The sequence below is a fragment of the Dendrobates tinctorius genome, unplaced genomic scaffold (genome assembly GCF_039654945.1).
Source record: "Dendrobates tinctorius isolate UK_male_01 unplaced genomic scaffold, ASM3965494v1 ptg000103l, whole genome shotgun sequence".
In the NCBI taxonomy this organism is placed as follows: domain Eukaryota; kingdom Metazoa; phylum Chordata; class Amphibia; order Anura; family Dendrobatidae; genus Dendrobates; species Dendrobates tinctorius.
In genome coordinates, this window is record NW_027361771.1 from 4202707 (window position 1) to 4229521 (window position 26815).

At 45.2% G+C, this 26815-nt stretch overlaps 1 protein-coding gene across 10 annotated transcripts in view; it reads left to right on the plus strand.

Moving 5' to 3' along the window:
• The window catches only part of RAB37 (RAB37, member RAS oncogene family), a 243963-nt gene that overhangs the window by 93726 nt on the left and 123422 nt on the right, over positions 1–26815 (plus strand). For 8 of the 10 annotated variants that reach the window (XM_073587974.1, XM_073587975.1, XM_073587969.1 and 5 more), the window contains one exon: positions 19120–19161. In XM_073587974.1, the coding sequence (XP_073444075.1) occupies positions 19120–19161 (42 nt within the window). Of the gene's footprint in view, positions 1–17383; positions 17495–19119; positions 19162–26815 lie in introns of all 10 variants that reach the window. The other 2 variants (XM_073587968.1, XM_073587970.1) reach the window with 1 other exon arrangement.

A 26815-nucleotide genomic window follows, 5' to 3' on the forward strand; every position in this document is an offset into this window, starting at 1 on the left:
TCCAGTGACCATCTCTCAACTATGAATGTTTGGAGAGAGCCAGTTTTGGGACCTGCTGATCGTCTGGTTCCATGGAGATGGTCTGATAAGACAGATGGTGACTCTTATGCCAACTGGCTTTGGAGCTTGTATGGACGGTCATCTCCCTACGCTTGTCGTTACCTCTTCTGTGTGTTAATCACAGGTGGAATAGCGACCCTGGGAGCTCTGACATCGTGTCAACTGGCTTTGAACCTTGTATGGACTCTGGGCTATTCTTGGTCGTCTCCCTACGCTTGTCGTTACTCTTCTCTGTGTGTGTGTGTGTGTCACAGGTGGAATAACGACCCTGGGAGCTCTGACATAACATCCACTAGCATCTCGGTGAGTCAGCGGAGGGCTGAGACCCTGTAATGTGCGGCATCTTGGGGAAATTGCTGGAATTGTTATGTTTGTTATTGGGTGTTGTGATTCAATAAAGCATGGCCACACTGTTTTACCCTAACCCTGTGTTGTCTGTGTAGTGTTCTGCCCACAGGGAGATAGAGCGGGCATTCAGTGGTATGAGCCCTGGTCCATGCAGTCTTGCTAAAGACAGCCAGGCTGGCGGATGAGAGCACCCACTAACCCCGTTTCTCCAATCTTTTTAAACATTTTTTTATATTTGTATAAAGGGAACTGGTCATCAGGATTTCACCACTAAACTATTTATTTGCATGTAACGCATTCAAAGAAAAGCGAACATTTACATGGCCAGTCTATTCCTCCATTACTGAGAAATCGGCATTTGAATTGATATGCAAATTGTAAAGGTGAAGCCTCCGTCACTCCAGCTCTATTCTCTGCCTAGTGCCACTTCCTGCTTGATGCGCTCTACGTTGTGTAATTTCAAGCAAGCAAAGAAGTCAGTCAGTCAAGCATAAGGAGGCAGAGCTGGGTGAGAAATAGAGCTGGAGTGACAGAGGCTTCAGCTCTTCAGCCTCATTCGCATATAAACACAACACTGATTCTCATTAATGGAGGAACAGACTGGCCATGTAAAGGTATTAGTGGACTTGTCTGTGAAAGCGCAACATGCACATGTAAATAGTTTGGAGGGTGAAATCCTGCAGATTTCCTTTCATTTTTAGTTCCAGTAGGAGACTTGAACCTGCCATCATTCGATCGCTTATACTATGTACTGCATTAAAAGTAAAAAATACATATCAAATTCTGACAACAGGGAAAAAAAAGAAAAAATTCTCAAACTGACAAGTCATGTGACGAAATGGAGCAAAGAGACTACTAACTGACTGTTTAAAGTCATAAAATGCAGAACAAGACAAAAAGGTTCCCCCTAAATAAATTCCACATGGTCATAAATTAATAAACTGCATGTGTGAAGTCCAGAGACTAAAAACCTATGGCAAAAAAAGAATCTATTGGAGCAATGAATACCCATAATGAGTCTTCCCTCCGGGATGCCACTATAGTATTATATATCTCGTCTGCTCTGCCGGTGTGGAATGACTGGCGGGGAGCTGGCTGTCAATCAGCATGACAAGAGCGGCTCTGACGTGGAGCAGCAGAATTGCCGGCATGAGCGGTCTGTCTCCGCTCTGGCTTAACTCCTGGTAAAATAGGCCAGTAGTTAACTATCTGCCTCTTAGTTTTTGGAAGGCTAAACTTCAGTGATTGGTGCCAGTCACTCCTTATAGACAAATAAAAGCTCTGTAATACAACTATCTGCTCCTCATAGAGTAGCAGGCTCCACTCCTGAGCCTGCTTCATACAAGATGAATGTGTTTCAGGTTAAGGAGTTATGGGGTGTCACAATACTCTTATGCATACAGTGTGGTGTGTTGTTTTTTTTTTTTTTTTATTTTTTTTTTCCCATCCTTTTCTTTGTGTACATATGCATTTACCATGCATGTCACACACCCATCTCCAAATAAATCCTTACACAGATTTGAACACCACCTAATCAGTCAGAAGTTATTTTCCTTCCACTACTTGCTATTATTCCTTTTAAGCAATTATTGCAGCATGTTACAAATTCTCTGCAACGTACAAAACCTTTCTCTATGCTTTCACCTTGGAGGAGAATATTGTAGGGGGCATACGATATTGAAAAAATGTTTTGTACGGCAAAAGTGCAACACTTGTTCCTTGGCTGTGCCTGGTAGTGCAACTCCACCTCTCTGAGATTAGAAAAAACATAGTATTTTTCCATGCGTGGTCATGCGCACGTCTGCGTGTAAAAACCAGGCGCAAAAAACAAGACGCGTTTTTTATGCGCATTTGCACTGCGCAAGCAGCGCAAAAAAAGCAAGTGTGAAAGTAGCCTTATGCTTGTGTTAGTAAAAATAATTTTATATATAAATCAAAATAAATGTTTTCTGTCCTCCTACTTTTGGACCACCCTGTATTTCAGTTCTTCAATAAAAAAGTGAAGCTCATATTAGTCATTAGTGATCTATTTCACGTGTTTTTCTGTTGATGATTATGGCTTACAGCCAATGAAAACCCAAAAGTAGTGTTGAGCGATACTTTCCGATATTGAGAAATATCGGATCGGACCGATACTCAAAGTATCGGGTATCGCCGATTCCGATACCGGAAGTCCCATGCAAGTCAATGGGACAGAAATATTGGAATTAAAAAAAACACCTTTCTTTCCTTGCACATCCAGTTCGGGAGGGGGGAAGAGTGTGGGCGGACACTGTGCGTGTGTGTGTGGTCTGTACTGGCCTGCTGGGGGTCTGTACGGGCCTGCCGGGGGTTGTGTGTGCGCAGGCCCGTACTTGTAGTCCCATCGGGCTATGCCTGCTACAATGACAGTGATTGACACATTAGCCAATGATGGGACAGTAGTAGTCCCATCATCCGGCTAATGTGTTGAATGTAAAAAAAAAAAAAAAAAAAAAAAAAAATGCATGCTATGGACATGCATCAGAGTACATGCTCGCCATCACTTGTCACTTTGATCCCCGAAGCCAGTGTCATCTACAAAAAAAAATTAAAATAACAAACAACCGATATACTCCCTGATCCGCAGAAATCCACGAGTGCCTCACGACCATCTCCCGTGGAGAACAGCAGCATCAGCTGATGCCACCGCTCTCTAGGGGCCCCAGGAATACAATGACGGGACGTAGGTATCCTTCCGCACTGTATTCCTCCGCCACTGTAAAAAAAAAAAAAAAAAAAAAAAAAATAGTCCCTAGTCTCACTTTTGGCATTGCTGTGTGAGTTCCCACGCAGCTTTTGCCATAAAGTGAGACCAGTGAACTATAGTAACCTCTCAGTGATGCAGTGCAGGAGATCGTCGTGGGACACTCGTGGATTTCTGCGGATCAGGGAGTATATCGGTTGTTTTAATTTTTACAGTGAGATGACACTGGCTTCGAGGATCAGTGACAAGTGATGGTGAGTATGTGCTCTGTTATATGTACTGTATGTCTATATGTCTGAATGTAGTATGTATCTATTTTTTTTTTTTTTTTTTTTACATTCAACACTTTAGCCGGATGATGGGACTACTGTCCCATCATTGGCTAATGTGTCAATCACTGTCATGGTAGCAGGCATAGCCCGATGGGACTTGTAGTCCCATCGGACGATGCCTGCACAGACCCCCGGCAGGCATGATGCGCACAGACCGCGCATCATGATGACATCATTTCAGCAGCCAATCACAGCCACAACACTGGCTCATTGCCTTATGGGAACCTCTGATTCCGGAGTCCAATATTGTAAAAATATCGGTACTCGGTATCGGAATTCCGATACTGCAAATATCGGGTAACGGCCGATATTCGCTGTATCGGAATGCTCAACACTACCCAAAAGTCCATTATCTCAGTAAATCAGAATACTTTTATAACACCAGCCTGAAAAAACTATTTTAAAATCCAAAATGTTGGCCTAATGAAATGTATGTTCAGTAACTGCACTCAATACTTGGTTGGGGCTCCTTTGGCATCAATGCGGCGTGGCATGGAGGTGATGAGCCTGTGGCACTGCTGAGGTGCTATGGAAGCCCAGGTTACTTTGATAGCAGCCTTCAGCTTGTCTGTATTGTTGGGTCTGGTATCTCATCTTCCTCTTGACAATACCCTATAGATTCTCTATGGGGTTAAGGTCAGATGAGTTTGCTGGCCAATCGAGCACAGTGATACTGTTTTTAAACCAGGTATTGCTACTTTTGGCAGTGTGGACAGGTGCCAAGTCCTGTTGGAGAATGAAATTTCTATAGCCAAAAAGCTTGTCGGCAGAGGGAAGCATGAAGTGCTCTAAAACATCCTGGTAGATGGCTGCTCTGACTTTGGTCTTGATAAAACACAGTGGACCTATACCAGCATATGACATGGCTCCCCAAACCATCAATGATTGTGGAAACTTCACACTAGACCTCATGCAGCTTGGATTGTGGCCTCTCAAATCTTCAGACTCTGGGACCTTGATTTCCCAGGATTAGTGTGAAGTTTCCACAATCAGTGATGGTTTGGGGAGCCATGTCATCTGCTGGTATAGGTACACGGTGTTTTATCACGACCAAAGTCTGTGCCACCGTCTACCAGGAAAGTTTTTAGAGCACTTCATGCTTCCCTCTGCCGACAAGCTTTTTGGAGGTGGACATTTCATTCTCCAGCAGGACTTGGCACCTGTCCACACTGCCAAAAGTACCGATACCTGATTTAGAAACAACAGTATCACTGTGCTTGATTGGCCAGCAAACTCGCCTGACTTTAACCCCATAGAGAATCTATGGGGTATTGTCAAGAGGAAGATGAGACACCAGACCCAACAATGCATACGAGCTGAAGGCTCAAAGCAACCTGGGCTTCCATAACACCTCAGCAGTGACAGACTGATCGCCTACATGCCACGCTGCATTGATGCAGTAATTGATGCCAAACGAGCCCCGACCAAGTATTGAGTGCATTTACTGAATATACATTTCAGTAGGCCAACATTTCGGATTTTTAAATTTCTTTCTTTTTCTTTCTTTTTTTTTTTTTTTTTTTTTTTTTTTTATTTCTTCAGGCCAGTGTTATAAAGTATTCTAATTTACTGAGATAATGACTTTTGGGTTTTCATTGGCTGTATGTCATAATCAACATTAACAGAAATAAACACTAGTGATGAGCGAGTATACTTGTTGCTCGGGTTTTCCTGAGCATTCTCGGGTGACTTCCGAGTATTTTGGCATGCTTGGAGATTTAGTTTCCGTCACCTCATCTGCATGATTTGTGGCTGCTAGACAGCCTGAATACATGTGTGGAATGTCTGTTTGTTAGGGAATACCCACATGTATTCAGCCTGTCTGCAAGTCGCAAATCGTGCAGCTGAGACACGAAATCTAAGTCTCCGGGCACACCAAAATACTCGGAGATCACCCGAGAATGCTCGGAAAAACCGGAGCAACGAGTATACTCGCTCATAACTAATAAACACTTGAAATAGATCACTCTGTAATGACTATCTAATGAGTTTCACTTTTTGTATTGAACTGAAATAAATGTACTTCTTGATTATTTTCTAATTTTGTGAGATGCACCTGTATATATCAGGATGGGGAATATTAGTACAAAATTGACCACATTTTTTGCTTCAATATTTTTTTTTTTTTTTTCTATTCTTCTCTAAGACCTACGGTATCTGTCTTATGGTACTTACCGTATGTCAAAAAGCTCTCGCCTGAAAGTGCTAAAAAACAAACACAAAAAAAAGCTATATAGAAGCGACATTGTTGTGCACATTTGTTTTGTCTCCTCTTTAAGTGCTTCTGACAGATGTGGTTAAAAGAAGTAGCACGTTCACCAGCAAACTGCTGTTGAGCCTGATCCATAACTTGCCAATACTCATAGGATCGTATTTGCACCCCTGCATGAGCCAGTCTCGAGTACTACTATCACTACCCAGTAAGGGTACACAAATGCTGCTCTTGTGTATACATACACTGTATATTTAAAGGGTACCGATCCTTATTTTGGCAACTGGCTGGGGTCCTGAGTCCCACACCATTTGCTTACACTAAGACAAGCTGAGGTCTAGGCACTATTCAGTTTGGTGCGAGCAGAGCCAGTAGTGTACACAGCCTTTCGATGGATTCGATCACTGCATTCTTTGCAAGGAGTTGTGCATTGAAGCCTTATAGGGAACCTGTCAGCAGTTTTGGCCACTATAAGGTACGGCCACTGCCTTTCAGGGCTGATATACTGCATTCTATAATGCTTTAGATAAGCCCCCAAACTGAACTAAAAGATAAGAAAAATAAGTTTTATTATACTCGCAGGTTGGTCCGGGTCCGGCGCCTCCCATCAACTTGCGATGCCATCCTCCTGTTGCTGCTTCCCTCCTGGCATCAATGCTCGGGTGCAGGCGTACTTTTCTGCCCCATTGTGGGCAGAGTAAAGTACTGCAGTGCGCAGGCACCGGACCTCTCTGACCTTTCCCGGCACCTGTGCACTGCAGTACTTTGGTCTGCCTTCATCAGGGCGGAGAAGTACGCCTGTGCCGCAGCGCGATGCCAGGGACTGATTAAGCAAGCAGGAGGGCGGCATCACAAGAAGATGGGAGGCGCCGAACCCGGACCTGCGGCACCCATCGGACTGGACCGCATCGGACACTTGCATTGGAACATGTATTGCTTTTTATATAACAAGCAATCAGACAATTGCAGGTTGAAGTCACCAGAATTTGCTGATTAAAATTGCAATAAAAAGTGATTAAAACCTCGTCTGTACTACAAAAGCATACCAATAAAAACGTCTATTCGTTATGCACAAAACCAATCCCTCAAAATGCTCAGTTCTCAAAGAAGGAAGTTACAGGAATTACAAAAAAGTAGGTTTTGACATTTTCTAAGTTCCTTAAAATCTTTTTTTTACTACTAAAAATAAAACTGTTGAAGCTTGGTAAAGTCTGGTGAGAATGGGGTTAACGTAATAGAGGAAAGCTATGTTCTAGGCCCATCTGTCTAAGATGTCAGCGCTGCTGACAGTCAAGGAGAAGGCCATGTCCTCGCTGGTCTGCCGCTCTGCTCCTCATTCCCAATGCGGGAGTGTGCTCTTTATGGCCTCTGGATGGTGTGATCAACTTCATGGTGTCATATTGTTAGTTCTTGATTAATTTTTTAGGTAAACTTGATTGGACTGGCCAGTGGCTGCAGACAGTCAACAGACCAATCCCAAGACTGTGTTTGGTTGCAAATAGAAGGGGTGTGGTCTACGAGGGCAAGAACAAGGCTCTCAGACATGGGCTAGGGTCAGACAGCTTGTAGATTGTTTCATCCAAGAGAATCAGGAAGATTTTGCAACTTGGCACTCTGAGCAGAGTGTGAGCGTAGTGTGATCTATCCTGTGGGAGGAGTGAGTCGGTGAACACTGAATAGAAGATGGAAACCAAAATTTCTCCATCTTCTATCAGTGTGTGGAAATCTGACTCCACTCTGATGGCATCCGAATGCAGTCCCGTGATTTTGCACGCACTCTGACTTCCATGGCCATATGCTATCTGAATATTGAATCGTCCTCTGACACCGTGCTAATATATATATATATATATATATATATATATATATATATATATATATAAATTTTTTTTTTTTTTTTTTACCCCTGTCTGGAGACAAAAATCTGACGTGTGACCCCCATAGACTAACATTGGTCCCAGTGCGACCATTAGTATCTGAAACGGGAACACAGATCTTACTGTCTGCCTGCTGCAGCCAGTAGGGGGAGCATTAGAGCTAGCATACAATAGTTATACACTGAGCTCGGTGATGGCACAGTAAGCTCTCATGCGCCCTCTAGTGTTGTGGTTGGAATTTGTCTATGCAGCTGTTCCCATAGCGACAAAATCACTTGGATCCCTCTAGCGCCTGTGGGTGAAAATATTTATTTTTGGTAATATTTGTCACCAATTTAGTTGCCATCTGGAGCTACGTACCAATATTTACCTGTGCTTACATGGCAAATATTGACCTTCTTCCCACTGCAGCTCCAGCACTACTTCCTCCTTCATATACAATGTTAGGCAATCCCTTATATTTTACAGTTTAACGTTCATTTATTCGAAGCGCAAAGTATTAACTATTCATAAAGTATCAGATGGCTTAATATATTGTCATGTGACATGCAGATGCAAAGTGTCAGATCACTTCAAATAACAGGTGTGCTGTTTTTATCTAGTTCTAAGGTCCTCCAGGGGGTGGCGCTGTGTGGTGGGAAGAATCCCACCTGTGACCCTTGGCGAGGACTGAGCTGCAGCATCCTGTACAATGCTATGTCTTCTCGCCCGGGTTTGGTGTGTTGGAGGAGCAGACGGCACTTGGGGACGTGGCAGATGCAAGGTGTACGGTTTCAGGTACATGTTTTGCATCAGGGAGGGGTTGAACACTTGTGTGTGATTGTCAGGTTGCCGTATGTGTGACTCGGTAGTAAAAGGTAAAGCTATGCAGTGAGCACGACAAACTGTCTGCCTGTGCACATGTACTGTAAACTTGAGCTGGAGTCACACATAGCGACTCACCAGCGATCCCGACAACGATATCAACATGTCAGGATCACTGGTAAGTCGCTATGTGATCACTGGTGAGCTGTCACACAGACAGCTTCACCAGCGATCAGCACAGCGACGCCGAGGTAAGGAGCGAGCCCGGGAGCAGCGGACAAGTGTGCCTGCTGTTCCAGTCCTCCACCAGCAGAGGGCGCGCCTGCATCCCTGGCCTCTCCTGGCGGCGTCCTCCTGCCTCCTGGTCCCCAGTGTGCTGCGGCGGCAGGTACACACTCCGTGGGCTCCTGGTCCCCAGCGTGAGGCGGCGGCACCTGTAACTCGCTGGTAACTAACGTACACATCGGGTATCTAAGGGAAGCGCGTCCCTTGGCTACCCGATGTGTACGTTAGTTACCAGCTGGTCTCCCGGCTGTCACACGCAGCGATGCGTGCTGGCCAGCGGGAGATCAGCGATGAAAAAAAAATGTCCAGAGGTTTGTTGCAGCGATACCGGCAGGGGGGGCGCTCGCTGTCACACACGGCGATCTCGCTGGTGAGATCGCTGTTACATCACAAAACTTGTGACTCAGCAGCGATCTCGCTAGCGAGATCGCTATGTGTGATGGGGCCCTTACTAATGAGATCAAAGACCATTAAGTAGATCCAGAATCTTGGATCCTTGAACACTTAACACTAATACCAGTGAGGACAGGTGCAGATGACCATATATCCCCCCCCCCCTTCTGAGAGAATTGGGTTAATTATGTAAAATCACTCTGATCAAACTCTAATCAGTGTGATCAGAATCTCTGAGGAGAAGATGGAGAACAATCCCCTCCATTGTGTCAGTCTGTAGAAAGTGGACCATGCTCAGATGTCATTAAAGTGCAGTCCAATGGATTTTGTGGACTCATCAACTTGTATTGTATTCATTTTTTGCCCCCCTTCTTCCCAAGCCATAACTCTTTTTTTTTTTTTTTTTTTCTGTCAATGTGGCTATGTGACGGCTTGTTTTTTGGCAGGACTAGTTGTACTTTTGAACAACACCATTGGTTTTCACCATGTCGTGTACTAGAAAACGGAAAAAAATTCCAAGTGCTGTGAAATTGCAAAAAAAAGTGCAATCCCACACTCGCTCTTTGTTTGTGTTTTTTGTAAGGTTCACTAAATGCTAAACTGACCTGCCATTATGATTCTCCCGGTCAATACAAGTTCATAGACACCAAACATGGCTAGGTTCTAAGTGGTGAAGAAAAAATTCCAAAGTTTGTAAAAGAATAAAAAAACCTGCCATTTTCCAATACCTGTAATGTCTCCATTTTTCATGATCTTGGGTTGGGTGAGGACTTATTTTTTGCATGCCAAGCTGACGTTTTTATTGATACCATTTTGATGCAGCTATGATCTTTTGATCGCCCATTGTATTTTATTGCAATTCTGCAGCGACCAAAAACGTAATTCTGGCTTTTGGTTTTTTTTTTTTTTTTTTTTTTTTTTTTTTTTTTACTACACCGTATACCGATTGGATTAAATCTGTCTGCAGGATCAACCCTCCTAAGCCGTCTATATGGGACACACAGGTTTTAGGAAGGTGACTAAAGTGATGCCTTCATGTCTGCGATCTGATGTCCTATTTCAGAGCAAGTCATGTTTTCCCTTCACCCATGACAGCACCACATGAGAGAGGGATCCGCCCCGCCAGGACAGGAACCTACTGAAACATAAGGGGCGGCACCTCTCCCCCGCTTCAGTTGGGTTCCTGTCCTGGAAAGGAATCCCTCTGACAGCGGCGGCGCCTGTCAGGATGAAAGACCCAGGGCCGTCCCGGCGTTTAAATTGCAGGGCTGACTTACCTGCGACGCCGGCCGTCGGCAGCTGGTAGCGCAGTCCCCGGGGTGTTGCCTGATTCGGGCCCCGGGTTCGTGCGGGCACGTCCCGATGTCCTCCCTTCGGAGGTTCCTCCACGTGCCGCCCTCCCCCTGCGCGCGCGCCCGTCCTTCGCCTGCATGCAGGGGAAGCCGGGGGCGGAGACCGGCGTCTGACGTCAGCGGCGCAGAGGATTCTGGGAGCGCGACCACTGACATCATCAGGACGCGACGGTCATGGCGCTGGGCGCGACGCCGGCCAGGAGAAGCGGCTGGCGGTCGCGGGGGGGAGGGGTAATGAGGGGCACTCACCGGTTAAAGAAGGAGCAGAAGCGGCTGCAGGGGTGACAATGGCGTCTCAGGAGGATCGCTCACCGTCCCCATTGTCCCTGCCCCCATCGCAAGCTTCTGGTCGCAAGAGCCGCTCGAGTGGCAAAAGCAGCAGCCGTCCAAGTCACCGATCGAGGGATTCCTCGAGGTCAAAAGAACGCAGAACGCACGCTCCTTCGCAGCCCCAGAGCCCGGGAGGCAAAAAAGCTATAAGCAAAAAGAAAAATAGAGTATGTGCCATATGCCACAGCCCTTTAGCGAAAGACTACCAAAAGGACTTATGTGTCAGCTGTATCCAGCGGACTATGGCTGAAGAGGCGCCGAGCCTGGCAACAAACCTCAGATCAATAATAAAGTCGGAGGTACAGGGCTCACTTAAAAAATTATTAAAAAAGAAAAGTAAGAGTAGGAAAGCCTCCCCGAGTTCCTCGTCAGGCTCCTCCTCTTCGGGCTCCTCCTCTTCGGAGTATCAAGTTGAGCACGGGTCATCTTCATCCTCAGACAGTGATACGGGGGGCAGACCTTGCTTTCCCGTAGAAGATACGGACGCCCTCCTTAAAGCCATCAGGTCCACTATGGGCCTGCAGGAGGAGAAGGTAGAGAGATCACTGGAGGATGTGATGTTTGGCGGCCTACAAGAAAGGAAAAAGCGTACCTTTCCGGTCAATGACAAGGTTCAGGCCCTAATTGAGAGAGAGTGGAAGAAACCGGAGGAGTCAGGTAGCCTTCCCTCCTCTTCAAAGCGAAGATACCCTTTTGAGGCTAAAGACACGGACATCTGGGACAAGGTCCCAAAGATTGACGCAGCAGTGTCTAGGTCTTCCAAGAAGTCGGCCCTGCCCCTGGAGGATTCAGGGGTTTTGAGAGATCCCTTGGATAAAAAAGCGGACTCATACCTAAGGCACACTTGGGAGGCAGCGGCAGGGGGTCTGAAACCAGCAATAGCCGGCACCTGCACAGCCCGGTCATTAATGGTCTGGTTGCAACAACTTGAAGAAAAATTGGTCTCCAAAGTACCAAGAGAGAAAATATTAGGAGAAATGTACCTGCTACACGGAGCTGCCGCCTTCTTGGCTGACACCTCCGCCGACTCGATGAGGTTAACGGCAAGAGCAGCGGGGCTATCGAACGCCGCAAGACGGGCGTTATGGCTCAAAGGCTGCCCTGGGGACATTCAATCTAAGGCAAAATTATGCTCGTTACCATGTGAAGGGCAGTTCTGGTTTGGAAAAAACCTGGATGACATCCTGGAGAAAGCCGGTGATAAAAAGAAGGGCTTCCCCAGATTCATGGGTGATCAAAGGAGACCGCCCTTTCGGAGGGGAAGGTTCAATCGAGGCCGTCCCCCGGGAGAGCGGAAAAGGTGGGACGGCAAGAGGAAAAAAGAACCAGGGTTCATGTTTGGGGGAAATACCTCAACCGCCAAAAAATCCCCGCAATGACACCAGCCCTCCTGTGGGGGGAAAATTGAGGCTCTTTTCTCAAGAATGGGGGAAAATATCGGCCAACAATTGGATCCTGAACATTATAAAGAATGGCCTAAAAATCCCCTTCTTCCAGCATCCAAGAGCTTCATTTGTGGTGACCCCCGTCAGAAAGGAACCAGGAGAGCAATCAGCCATAGAAACAGAAATCTTAGGACTATTGGAGAAACAAGTTCTGATAGAGGTCCCAAAAGATCAAGAGAGAAGGGGGTTCTATTCTCCCCTATTCCTAATAAAAAAACCCAACCTTTCCTTCAGAACGATAATAAATCTCAGGCGCCTCAATCAATGGATCATGAACCAAACATTCAAAATGGAATCAGTGACTTCGGCCATAAAGCTGTTACACCACAACTGCTTCATGGCCGTAATAGATTTGAAGGATGCCTATTACCATATCCCGATGCACCAAGAATACCAGAAATACCTGAGGGTAGCCCTATACATCCAGGGCGACCTCAGGCATTTTCAATTTACAGCTCTTCCGTTTGGCATCTCCATAGCGCCAAGGATTTTTACAAAAGTAATAGCGGAAATGACAGCTTTCCTTCGAATCCACAATGTGATTATGGTGCCTTACTTGGACGATTTTCTGGTCATTGGCAATTCAGAACATCACTGCGCACATCAGGTAGAGAAAATAACAGAGACCCTGCAAAGACTGGGTTGGATGGTAAACTTAAAAAAAATCAAAACTTCAACCCCTAAGGAAACAAACGTTTCTAGGTTTCGTCTTGGACTCCGACCGTCAAGTTTGTCTCTTGCCAGAGAAACTAGAGAAGGTGAGAGAAATGACCCTTACGGCAATACAGCATCCTCACATGACCCTAAGAAGGACAATGTCCCTGTTGGGCACGCTAACAGCCTGTATCCCAGCGGTCAACTGGGCACAGTTTCATACCCGACAACTGCAGGCGGAAATCTTATCAGCCCAGAGATGATTGAAAGGGCGTTTAGAAGGGAAGCTGGAACTTTCCGAAAGGGGGAAAAAAACTCACTTGGTGACTAGACGGCACAAATTTAGCAGGGGGAACTTTGTGGCACAGGCCCGTGTCCGATGTAATATTGACCGGCGCAAGCTCCTCGGGATGGGGGGCACACCTGAGAGAACATATGGCCCAAGGGTCCTGGGGTCACATAGAGCAGAAGGCTTCCTCCAACTTAAGAGAGTTAAGAGCGATAAACAGAGCCCTAGAGGCATTCATTCCCATGTTACAGGGTCAAAACGTCCGAATTATGTCAGACAACAGGGTGGCAGTGGCGTATGTCAACCACCAGGGAGGGACAAGGTCAAACTCCATAATGGACGAAGCCAAAAGAATCTTCCTCAAAGCAGAGCAACATCTAACCTCCCTAACGGCCCTACATATCAAAGGGACAGAAAATGTTCAAGCCGACTTTCTAAGCCGCAACAAGTTAAAACAGTGAGAGTGGGCCTTAAATCGTGTAATATTCCAGAAGATAGTACAGTTATGGGGGCAGCCAGTAATCGACCTCTTTGCCACCAAAAGCAACCGGCAAGTGAGGAGGTTCTGCTCATTAAACCCAGGGGAAAACCCGTGGGCAGTAGACGCTCTACAAATCCCGTGGCTGTTCAAACTGAGCTATGCCTTTCCCCCAGTAGCGTTAATCCCGGCAGTGGTAAAAAAGATAAGAGACGAGCAAGCCAGAGTAATCCTCATAGCCCCGTTCTGGCCAAAAAGACCGTGGTTTTCACTACTGCAAATGATGTCTCTCTCGGACCCGTGGGTACTGCCAGAAATTCCAGATTTATTAGCTCAGGGGCCGATATTCCACAAACAAGTCAAGGGGCTCCATCTGACAGCGTGGAATTTGAGAGGGCACTTTTGAGAGATAAAGGGTTTTCCCTGGGGTTGGTGACTACTCTAATGAAAAGTAGAAAACCAATAACAACTAACATATATGGCAGAACGTGGAAAAAATTCCTACAATTCCTGGGAAAACCCTTCGGTCAAGAACCCCCAATCGAGTCCATCTTGGAGTTCTTGCAGGCAGGCCTACAGCTAGGTTTGGCGGTTAATACCCTCAAGGTACAGGTTTCAGCGCTGGGTGCATTATACAATTGCAATATAGCGGCAAACAGATGGGTAGCCAGGTTTATAAAATCTTGCCACAGATCTAGGCCAGTTTCCTTACCGAAAATGGCTCCATGGGATCTAAATCTGGTACTGGAATCCCTTACGAAGGAGCCGTTTGAACCCATACAGCAGATTTCAACTAAAAATCTCACCCTAAAAACCATCATTTTGGTAGCTCTAACGTCGGCACGTAGAGTTAGTGACTTACAGGCCCTTTCAGTCAACCCACCATATATACCCAGATATACCAGGATAGGGTGGTTATGAGAACAGACCCTGCTTACTTTCCGAAAGTAGTAACTAACTTTCACCGAAACCAAGAGATTGTCCTCCCTTCCTTTTGCGAGAATCCGAAAAACCCAGGGGAGGAGAAATTTCATAGCCTAGACGTTAAAAGAACCCTAGTAGAGTATATGTCTATAACCAGCCAGTGGAGGAGGTCCCAGTCCCTATTTGTAGCCTTCCAGGGTGCTAGGAAAGGTTATGGAGTGTCAAAGGGGACTATTGCCCGATGGATTAGGGAGGCCATTAGTGTAGCCTATTCAGCTAGTGGTGTCCCGGTTCCTGACGGCATCAAGGCTCATTCCACCAGAGCCGTGGCGACCTCCTGGGCTGAGAAAGCAGAGGTATCAATAGAGCAAATTTGTAAGGCCGCTACCTGGGCCTCACCCTCAACTTTCTTTAGACACTATAGACTAAATCTATCCTCCTCGGCTGACTTGACCTTTGGTAGAAGGGTGCTGCAAGCGGTGGTCCCTCCCTAAGGTGTTCGAAGTCTCCAGAATCTCTCATGTGGTGCTGTCATGGGTGAAGGGAAAACCACCATGGTTACTTACCGGTAGCTGGTTTTTCCGGAACCCATGACAGCACCCGTATATTTCCCCCCCCTTTTCACCGTTTGGGTGTGCACAATAGTCGGGTGTATTTGTGTGATGCGGTGTTGGATAAATATGTAACTAACCGGGAAGTCCTCTCAAATGCTCTGTAATCCAACTGAAGCGGGGGAGAGGTGCCGCCCCTTATGTTTCAGTAGGTTCCTGTCCTGGCGGGGCAGATCCCTCTCTCGTGGTGCTGTCATGGGTTCCGGAAAAACCGGCTACCGGTAAGTAACCATGGTGGTTTTTATATGTAAATGAGCTGTTAAGAACTATGGCCCAGACACTGATTTGCATACGTGTCATATCTTCAGTGCTGAAGGTTACTGTTTGGATGTCTATCTAGAGATCCTCTTGTGCATGCTATTATCAAGTTGTGGGAGCCTTTTACCTCTTGATATGCATAAGAATCTGCCTCCAAAGCTCATTTTAAATGAAAGGTGACATTACATGTGGGAGACATGTACTGACTTTGCTCTCATCACTCACACTTCTGCAGTGAGATCAGAACACAGTACAGCAGAAGCGAACTCTGTCTCATTATGAAAATATTTTCTGGTTCCTCTCATTGCCTTCAGCCTCCATCTCACAGGCAGCCAGTGTTGAAGGGCAGTACAGCAGAGCAGTGCAGAGAGCACTGTGAAAAGACTACTGCAAATGTGTTTGTAATGAGACAAGGGTTAGATCTGCTGTACTGTACTGTTTGCTCTGATAACTGAACAAAGCTGTGATCTCCCTGTAGAACTAAATAGGTCATTACATGTCTCGCACTGGTAATACCACCTTTTATTTTGAAATTGGCTCTGGAGGCAGATTCTCAGATATATGTTTGGCCCAGAGATTTTAACACCTTGGTTACATATTAAAAAATTGTGGATTTCTCTGGGATAAGATATTGGAGCGCAGATATGAAGGGATCATTTTATTAATCCTATAAAGTGTGTGTGTGTGTGTGTGTGTGTGTGTGTGTGTTGTTGTGTTTTTTTTTTTTTTATTTTTTTTTTTTTAAGAACATTGTGGTAGCCATAAAACAATTTTGAGGATGGGGTTCATTATGCAATATGGATTGTGTGTGGGGTGTATTATGGCATGTGGACTGAGGGGGGTGCATTATGCTGTAATGTAAACCCATTATACTGCACGGAGGGCTGTGTGGGACTCACAGTTGGGTCCCAATACTTTTCCAGGGCAGTTGAGGGGTGGGATACAGTAGGATCGTCGTCATACTGTGCGTGTGCAGGGTAATGTGGAGGATTTCACTGTAGGGTTACCTTAGTGTTTGACATCATACTTTACTAGTGCAATGAAGGGGGGGATCTAGAAGGCATGCAGTGCTACACAGTAGGTGCAGGATAAGGAGTTTGTGCAGGTTGGGGATAGATGGGGACTGTGCTGGAAATGTGAACTCATAAGCGTCTTTGAGATCTCTGCAGACGAGTCCTGGCTTGAAAACGTGGTCATGTTGGTCTGGGCCAGATGTTAAACATGGAGAAAAGTGAATGCCGTCACCATCTGTAACCTCACTGTGATTTTATATATTCTGCAGCACTGGTATGGTATCTACCACTATATGGTCACTATGGCGGTAACATCAGTGTTGGTCTTTGTATAGGTATTTTTTGCATTTTTAGTAACCCTGCAGTCATCTGCTGAGGTTCTCCTATATCTACAATTAGAGTGAGCCACACAGCTGTAATCAGGGTTACATGGTTAGAGGTGCACTCAGAAGATTTGTGCCCTCGTAAACCGTCTGTAACCTGTGTGACCATATTAATAGTTTCCATAGGTTAAATGTGCTGACAGATTTCCTTTTTAAAGCTTTCACATTAGCGTTTTTTAGCGCAGGGCTTTGTGCGCAGTAAAAACGCATCATGCATTTTGCATGTGGTTGTGTTTTTTTAGGCGCAAGCGTCTTAACCAGTTTCGCACGCCTGCCTTTCCATAGACTGTAATGCGTTATTTTGTCGCTTTCCGTGCGCATGCGTTTTTTTTACGCCGTTGGACGGACCCAAAAATGCAACAGGTTGCCTCTGGCGCGCCTAGGCGCACACCTTAAGAAAAAAACGCATGCGCACGGAAACTCATACGAACGCGTGCAAGCGCAAGACCATGCACCCCCCATGTTAAACATAGATGCGCATGATGCATGGACGCGCACGATGCACTGTGCAAAAAAACACTAATGTGAAACCAGCCTAAGGTCCCATGATTTACCAGCATTATTGCCATGGTATATAGATCACGGTAACAAATATTTACTTGTCCCGCAGGTTATGCTACTAGGAGATTCTGGTGTTGGAAAGACGTGTTTTCTTGTCCAGTTTAAAGATGGGGCGTTTCTCTCAGGCGCGTTCCTGGCAACTGTGGGCATTGATTTTCGGGTGAGACTTCCCACTTGTAGGAAACTTGTAGCATCTAATCTGCTTTCTGGCTCTCATACCTGTACAGATAGAATTATGCTGTACTATAGGCTGACATGGCAACTTTCCTTTACTTCACATTAAGGTTCTTCCAGAAGATCTCTGGTCTTCTTGCTGGTCTTTTACTTTGAACTCCAGTTTCTTTTCTTCTGTTCTCTCCTGTATTTTTACATCTTTGGATCTCGCTTTAGTGAAATGCAAGTCATTGTGCGCTTCCTTTTTGCTTTTGCTCTTCTGTCTGTGGTCACTGTTGATGAACTGGGTTAAAAGCTCCTTCTCACTGCAATTACCCTCTTGGAACATTAAAGGGGTATTCCCATCTCCAAGATCCTATCCCAATATGTAGTAGGTGTAATAATATTAGCAACTACCTCCAATTAGAAATGTAGTATAGTTTGTCTGATTCTCCATGTCCCTTTCCTCATGTAAAGGCATTGCAGGACCTTGGGGACCATAGTTGCTTCCACTGATTATAGTGACAACTAGTTGCTAGCGGTTGTAACCATGGATACCTAAGGTCCCGCAATGCCTGCACATGAGGAAAGGGACATGGCGAATCAGAAAAACTATGCTACATTTCTAACGGAGGTTGATGGATGGATGGTGGATGATGAAGAATAGGATCTTGGTGATGGGAATACCCCTTTAAGTAATGGTTTTGACATCACTGGCTCATGAGCCTTTGGCAGATTCCACCAACTGTGTCACAGCTAATCTTCTCGATATACAGAATTATGATCTGCTCACTTCTTTTACTTGACTTGTATTCTAATTTCTTACTCTGACTTGAATCTAATGCTGAACTTTATACACTTTTTTTTTTTTTTTTTTTTTTTTTTGGGGACGGGACTATTGTATCTAAAATAACTTTATTATATACTTGAAAAGTAAATATATATATGTGTTGGGGATTAAAATTGTTTGCACATGGGTCATATATGCTGCAGATTTTCCACCGTGAAATTTGCAGCAGAAAAGAATATATTGCCTTGTCTCACATTTTACCCTTTATATTGCAACGAGTGAAATCCTCAGCAAAATTCACATTATAAATTGATCTGCTTTAACACTTTCTGATTTTTAAGAAAGTGTGGAATAGTGTCATGCACTGCCACTGTAACACGCAATGGATTTTCTATCCCCAAAAAAATCCACTGAGTATATGCCCAGCGTGCACACATATAGATTCGTACAGTTTCTTTTGTGCAATATTTTGGAGCAGACTCTGCTCCAAAATCGATACTGATAAAACTGCTCCAAATACGGAGTACGCCTCCTATTCATTTCAGTGGGAACACTCCTATAGTGCACATGGCACTGGATAAAAAAGCTACATGTCAAGTCTCGAGGCGTCTCTGCACCAAGCCAAAAAAGCTTCAAAATTGACTTTTTAAATGGTCGAACCAGAAAACTGCCCCCAAAATAAGTGGCGTGATGCCACCCTGGTTGGTATACAAGATCCTTATGGGACAAATGATCTGTATAAAGTCTATAGCTTCCATGCTGATGGCAGCCGCTTATTTGTGACATGCGCACTGTTTGTGATCCGATTGTCAGTCCTCACTCTCTACATCTTCTTTTCACAGAATAAAATGGTTACTGTGGATGGAATGAATGTGAAGTTACAGGTAAGGGAATAATACTCTCCCACACACTTGGCCTAAATCAGACAAATCCTTTTTATAGTAAAGTCTGCAAGAATCCTGACAAGCCCCAGACTCATAAGACCACACTAATAAAATGGCCACAAAACTACTCCAGTCCTAAGGTGGATTTCGGAGTATGTTCTCAAATATGATAGGCTGCTGGGAGATCTATATTATATTTTTTTTTTTTTTTTTTTTTTTTTTTTTCTTCCACAGAATAGTTTTAAGACCAGAAGGCAATTAAGTATTGTGTGTAAGGATCAATGCATCAAGCCCTCTTTGTAGGTATCATACATGTGGATCCCAAAAGATGTGCCTACAAAAATCTTAAAACAAAACACCGTGAGCACAACTAGAGGGTGGTGCTAAAGTTAGGTTCCCAAGCTGTATAGATAGTAGATATGAACTTGGCACTCAACTTAAATGTAATCAAAAGGAGATTTATTGTAGTATGAAGGCAAAACGTTTCGGTCAATTGATGACCTTCAGTTACGTGCTTGTACTAGATTTCTTGCAATAGGATGTGCACCTATTGAGTAAGTTGGCGGATCCCGCCTCTGGAGGCACGTATGACCCATTCCACTTCATACTAAGCTTACCAGCCAAGCCTGAGGACAATATGTCCCAATACTGACCACACCAAGCTACTCAATAGGTGCACATCCTATTGCAAGAAATCTAGTACAAGCACGTAACTGAAGGTCATCAATTGACCAAAAAGTCTTGCCTTTGTACTACAATAAATCTCCTTTTGATTACACAAGTTGAGTGCTAAGTTCATATCTACTACAAAAATCTTAGTCCATAGCATGTCTTACCTAATTTTCCTAAGTTTTATTTATTTTTTTAATTTTTAAAGTATCTATTGGTTTGTCCTGAACTATGGAGATTCCAGCTAGGTCTGTGCACATGGTATTGCCATATGTATAAAGGGTGTCACTACAACCAAAGAAAAGAATAAATGAGCCATGAGGTGGCTGGAATTGAAAACTTGCCATTCAAGGGTTGAGTTGACATCCCAGATACGACCATAAGACAAGGGTGCCATAGTTTATGGTAAAAAATGGCCATGGTTTTTAAATTTCATGCAATATTTTTAATCTCTCGTTTTTCAGAATGATAAAACCTTTTACTGTGAAAACCTAATGACTAATCTAGTACAAGTGTCCGTAGGACATCTCACCTATTTTGGTAATTGTAGTAATCTTCTTGTTATGCCGCAGTGACCCATAATAAGGTTAGAGGCCAGGGGATTGCATTGCTGGATACGAGACAGCCGGCACCTTTCTGTCCGCTCAACATGTTTCCTGGCAGGAGCAGTCTGTGACCGCTCTGTGCTGGCGGAGGTCGGTGCTGGGCACAACAGGCAGGTAATTAGCAACTACCTACCTGTTAGTTCTTAGACATGTGGTGTAAAAATAAAGTCCCAGATAGTGCTCTTATTTTTTTTTTTTTAATTACCAGATTTTCTCTAGCAATAGAGCATAGAAAAACTTGTATATATTTATAGTATGACACTCAAAGATCCAGACTAGACAATAGGAAAATGTGACTGCAGGTAAACTATATTGACTAGTGGTACTGAAAGGTAGTGAGAATCCACCTGTCTCCTCATATAATTTATACACCACCAGGGTGAGCCTTGGCCTGAATAGTGCCTTGTGCAAAACTGTGGACATGTGCACATCTTCTCCCACTTCCCTAGAACGGTGATGGAGGATATCAGATGACACATATCCACAAGTGTACAAACTGCCTGCAAGTGATTTCGTGATGGCGGCTTGATCCAGCATGTTGTGCACCTTTAGTCTGTTGACTTGCAGAATTACAAGCACATAAATAACACCTATATATTACACACATACAAACAATAAATTTTTGCCTGCTGTCACAATTCAGTTGTGCAGACTTTTGTGTCAAACTTAAAAAAAACCCTTTTTTTTTTTTTGTTCCCCCCCCCCCCCCCCTTCTCCCATGACAACACCACCTGAGAGGATATCTGCCCATCAAGGACAGTAAACCTACCGAATAAAAGGGTGGTACCTCTCTTCCACATCAGTTTTGTTTCCTGTCTTTGAGGGAACCAGATAAATGACGGTATGAAGAGGAATAGGACTCTCCAAGGTCTGGCTCGTCTGTTGGGGGGCTTCAGGACACTGGCAGTTCTGTTTGGCGATCCAATAGATGCTACTGCGCAGGTGCTGCCGGCGCCATCTTGGTTGCATCAAAATTTTTTTCCTCTAGCCAAATGGCCGTGGCACCTTCGCAGTAGCATTTATCGCGTTCCTAACTATGCTACTGCATTGGTGTGAGCGGTCCCATTTCGAGACTTTTTTTTTTTTTTTTTCAGAAGGGGAAAAAAGTAAAATTGAGACTTCAGTAGGTTAAATGTTTTTGAATGTCCATATTGAATGAGGAGCCCCATATAATGCTCCATACAGTTCATGATGGCCCCATAAGATGCTCCATATTAAAATATGCCCCATATAATGCTGCCCAAAAGTTAATGATGGCCCCATAAGATGCTCCATAGAATAATATGCCCCATATGCTGCTCCATAAAGGTTGATGGCCCCATATAATGCATAAAGGTTATGGCCCCATAAGATGCGCCATATATCTTGATGGCCCCATAAGATGCTCCATAGAATAATATGCCCCATATGCTGCTCCATAAAGGTTGATGGCCCCATATAATGCATAAAGGTTATGGCCCCATAAGATGCGCCATATATCTTGATGGCCCCATAAGATGCTCCATAGAATATGCCCCATATGCTGCTGCTGCTGCGAATAATAAAAAAAAAAATACTCGCCTCTTGTCGCTGGAGGCCTGGTGCTGGTGTCCTGAGCAGGTGGTGACACCAGAGCGCTATGGGGGCCAGGTGCTGGTGTCACCCCTGGCTCAGGGCCCCGGCACCTGCAATATTCACCTGTCCCCGTTCCACCGCCGCGCTCCTGTCTTCCGGGTCTCTGCAGTGACTGCTCAGGCAGAGGGCGTGCACTAACCACATTATCGCACCCTCTGACTTGAACGTCACAGCCAGAGGACGGGAGGACTGAGCAGCGTGCGGAGGTGGAACGGGGACAGGTGAATATCGCATATGCTCTCCCCGTCATACTTGCCCCCTCCTGGTGCGGTCTCTGCAGTCCCTGCTTCTCCGATGGTCTCCAGCAGCTCCTTCCAGTGCTCAGCAGTCACGTGGTACCACACATTAAAGTAATGAATATGTGCATCTTCATTACTTTAATGACTGGTACCACATGACCGCTGAACACAGGAAAAACTGCGGCCCCAGAGACCATCGGAGAAACGGGGACTGCAGAGATCGTACCAGGAAGTGGTGAGTATGATCTGACAGCCACGCTCCCCCGCCAAACCCCCCTGGACAATGACTTGAGTATAAGGCCTGTTTCACACTTCCGTTTTTTCAAATCCGTCAAAATCCGTTGTTTTCCGTAAAAAAACGGATCCGCCATTTTTTGCAGGATCCGTTTTTTTTTGTCCCATAGACTTCCATTACGGTTACCGCGGATCCGTCAAAAAAACGGATCCGTTTTTAAAAAAACGGATCCGTTTGCATCAGTTTCCGTCAAAAAAACGGAAACGGATCCGTTTGGCGGACACAAAAACGGAAGTGTGAAACAGGCCTAAGCCGAGAGGGGGCAATTTCAGTCTTAAAAAATGGACTGAAAATCTCGGCTTATACTCAAGTATATACAGTAACTAAATATGAAGCAGACATGAAAATAATAGGTCCGATCATGCTACAGCACAGGCGCTGCCATCAGAGCCTGCATGATTAATGTAATTTTTTTTTTTTTCAAAACAATAAGATATACAGTATGTGAAATATGTGAAGGTCACATAAGCCATACAGATGAATATATAATCAGAGCACCCATGAAGCCCCTCCCACAAGCTGCCCCAGAGCACAAGCATATCATGAACTGAAAACTACAAATAAAGATTAACCCCTTAGCGACAGAGCCAGTTTGCAGCTTAATGACCAGGCCAATTTTTCCAATTCTGACCACTGTCCCTTTATGAGGTTATAACTCTGGAACGCTTTAATGGATCCTGCTGATTCTGAGATTGTTTTTTTTTCGTGACATATTGTACTTCATGTTAGTGGTAAAATTTCTTCGATAAGTCTTGTGTTTATTTATGAAAAAAACAGAAATATTGCAAAAAATTTTAAAATTTTGCAATTTTAAAACTTTAAATTTTTATGCCCTTAAATCAGAGAGATGTGTCACATTAATTTCTTAATAAATAACATTTCCCACATGTCTACTTTACATCAGCACAATTTTGGAAGCAAAATTTTTTTTTTGTTAGGAAGTTATAAGGGTTAAAAGTTAACCAGCGATTTCTCATTTTTACAACAAAATTTACAAAGCCACTTTTTTTAGGGACCACATCATATTTAAAGTCATTTTGAGGGGTGTACATGACAGAAAATACCCAAAAGTGGCACCATTCTAAAAACTAGACCCCCTCAAGGTGCTCAAAACCACATTCAAGAAGTTTATTAACCCTTTAAGTGCTTCACAGGAACGAAAGCAATGTGGATGGAAAAAATTAACATTTAACTTTTTTTTGGAAAAAAATTACTTCAGAACCAATTTTTTTTGATTTTCACAAGTGTTAAAAGAGAAAATCAACAACAAAATTTGTTGTACAATTTCTCCTGAATACGCCGATATCCCATATGTGGGGGTAAACCCCTTTTTCAGCACACGGCAGAGCTCGCAAGGGATGGAGCACCGTTTGACTTTTTCAACGCAGAATTGGCTAGAATTAAGATCGGATGCCATGTTGCGTTCGGAGAGCCCTTAATGTGCCTAAACAGTGGAAAACTCCAACAAGTGACCCCATTTTGGAAACTAGACCCATTAAGGAACTTATCTAGATGTGTGGTGAGCACTTTGAACCTTCAAGTGCTTCACAGAAGTTTATAACGTAGAGCCGTGAAAATAAGAAATCCATTTTTTTTTTTCCACAAAAATGATCTTTTCGCGCCCAAATTTTTATTTTTACAAGGGTAACAGGAGAAATCATACCCCCACAGTTATTATGCGATTTGTCCTGAGTACACTGATACCCCATATGTGGGGGGGAACCACTGTTTGGGCGCATGGGAGAGCTCGGAAGGGAAGGAGTGCCATTTTGGAATGCAGACTTTGATGGAATGGTCTGCGGGCATCATGTTGCGTTTGCAGAGCCCCTGATGGGCCTAAACAGTGGAAACCCCCCACAAGTGACCCCATTTTGGAAATTAGACCCCCTAAGGAACTTATCTAGATGTGTGGTGAGCACTTTGAACCCCCAAGCGCGTCACAGAAGTTTATAAACGCAGAGCCGTGAAAATAAAGTCTTTTTTTATTTCCACAAAAGTGATTTTTTTTTTTAGACCCCCAAAGTTGGTAAATAGTGGAAACCCCTCAATTCTTACTCCAACCCTAACCCCAACACATCCCTAATCCTAATTCTAACCCTAATCCTAGTTCGCCCTAACCCTAGCCCAACCCTAACCCTTAACCCTAGCCTAGCCCTAGCCCAACGCGATCACATCAGAGGAAAGAGAAATTAAATGTAAAATCGCGGCTTTTTTTTTTTTTTTTTTTGCGGTCGCCGTTATAGGGTTAATAACGGCGATCGCAAAAGCGGGGGTCGGTAAAAACCGACCGATTCATGTTCTCTGGGGTCTCGGCTACCCCTGGCAGCCGAGACCCCGGAGAAAATCCGACACTGGGGGGCGCTATTCACTTAAATCACAGCGCCATGAATTAACGGCGCTGTGGTTTAAGTACCCTTAATTACCGCCGTTAAAAGGCGTATCGGCGGTCGTTAAGGGGTTAAACAACTGCAAAACAGATTTCATCATCCAAGGTAGTAATTTAATCGGTATAACGGCGCCGACCTGACACTGTAGGTTACTCAGCACAATCCTGCTGACAGGTTCCCTTTAACTCAAGCCCAGTTAGTCAGTGACATACAGGCCTTGTTGGTTAACAATCCGTTTACACAGATTTCTGGAGATAGACTGAGGATTGTCTTAAGACAATCTCCTGAAAGTGGCCACAATTCCATAGAAGCCAGGAAATTATTCTCCCCTCCTTTTAAGAATCCAAAAAATGCAGAAGAGCATAGACTTAACACCCTAGACATTAGGCTGGTCTCTGTAGAGTATTTGGCTGTGGTGAAACAGTGGAGGAAGAGTGAGGCTGTTTCTTCCAGGGGAGATAGGAAAGGACTCAAGGTGACAAGGGGTACTTGAAGGCTCATTCTACTAGGACTGTGGTGACCTCCTGTGCAGAGAAGGCGGAAGTGTCTATTGACTGGATATGTAAGGTGGCAACATGGTCCTCCCTTCCACCCTCCATAAACATTGACTTGACCAGTCTTCCTCTGCTGACCTATCTCTATCCCTCAGGAGAAAGGTATTACAAGCGGTGATCCCTCCCCTAAGGTGGATTTGTTCTATATAAATCTCTGACGTGGTGATATCATGGAAGATGGGGGGGAAAAATCTTAGATGCTTACTGTTAATGGGATTTTATAGAGCCCATGACAGCACCCTTATCCCACCCCCTTTTATCACTAGTTGGTGTGCCCTACTCAACTTGGGTACATAGTTAGGAATTATGTTTGATTTTTGTTGATTGTACATACCTTTCTGGAGGTTCTCTCATACGCCGAAACCCAACTGATGCAGAGGAGAGACACTACCCTTTATTCAGTCGGCATGACAGCACCACGAGAAATGGGATCCGCCCTTCAGGGACAGGAAAGCTACAGACAGAAAAAGGGTGGCCCTCTCTCCCGCCTCAGTTGGTTTCCTGTCCCTGACAGGGAAGCCTCTTCAGACATACCTGCAGAAGACCGAAGATGTTCCCAGGCCTGGCTGGTCGACTCAGGCAGCGGGAGGGCCCCTGCCTCAGCCTGTCTGGTGTCCTGGAGGCGCCCACGACAGGGGTCTGCTGGTGAGGCGTTAGCAGGACAAATCACCCTCCATGGGGGGGGTTGACTTTAAGGGGCCCATCACCGCGTGTACCGGTGAGTATATGTGCGGAGGGATCTTTTTTCTTCTTCCTCGGGTCTGTTCCGGCTGGCGGCGTCCGGGACAGGTGCTCCTGCCTCTCGTGGGTGTTGACGGCCGTGCGGGGCACTCGCTGTGCGGTGGAGGCGGCGGTTGCGGTGGAGGCGTCTTCCCGTCGGGAATTGGGGCGGCCCCTGATGACATGACCAGCGGCGTGGTCCAGTGACGTGGCCGGGTGTGCGCTGTGGGCGCTGCGGTGCCGGTTCTCTTCCAGGTAGTGTGACACTGCACCAGGCTGGGCGGACATCAGCGGGGGGGGATGCAGCCCAGTAAACAGGCGTCATCTAGCGAGGGCGTGATCCCGGGGGGCGCGGATGAGGCGTTCCCAGCACACATTACAGTACCGGGCAGGCCACCTGGATTCGCCTGCTGGCCCCAGCCAGGGTGGGTACCATTGGGGGAGGCCGGCTATTTAAAGGAGCTGCAATGGCGTCCAGGGGGACCACCCGCAGCCAGGTCCATTCCATATAATGAACTCACCGCAGCGCAGCGGCAGCATTCGGGGTACACTCTGAGAAGCCCTATGGATC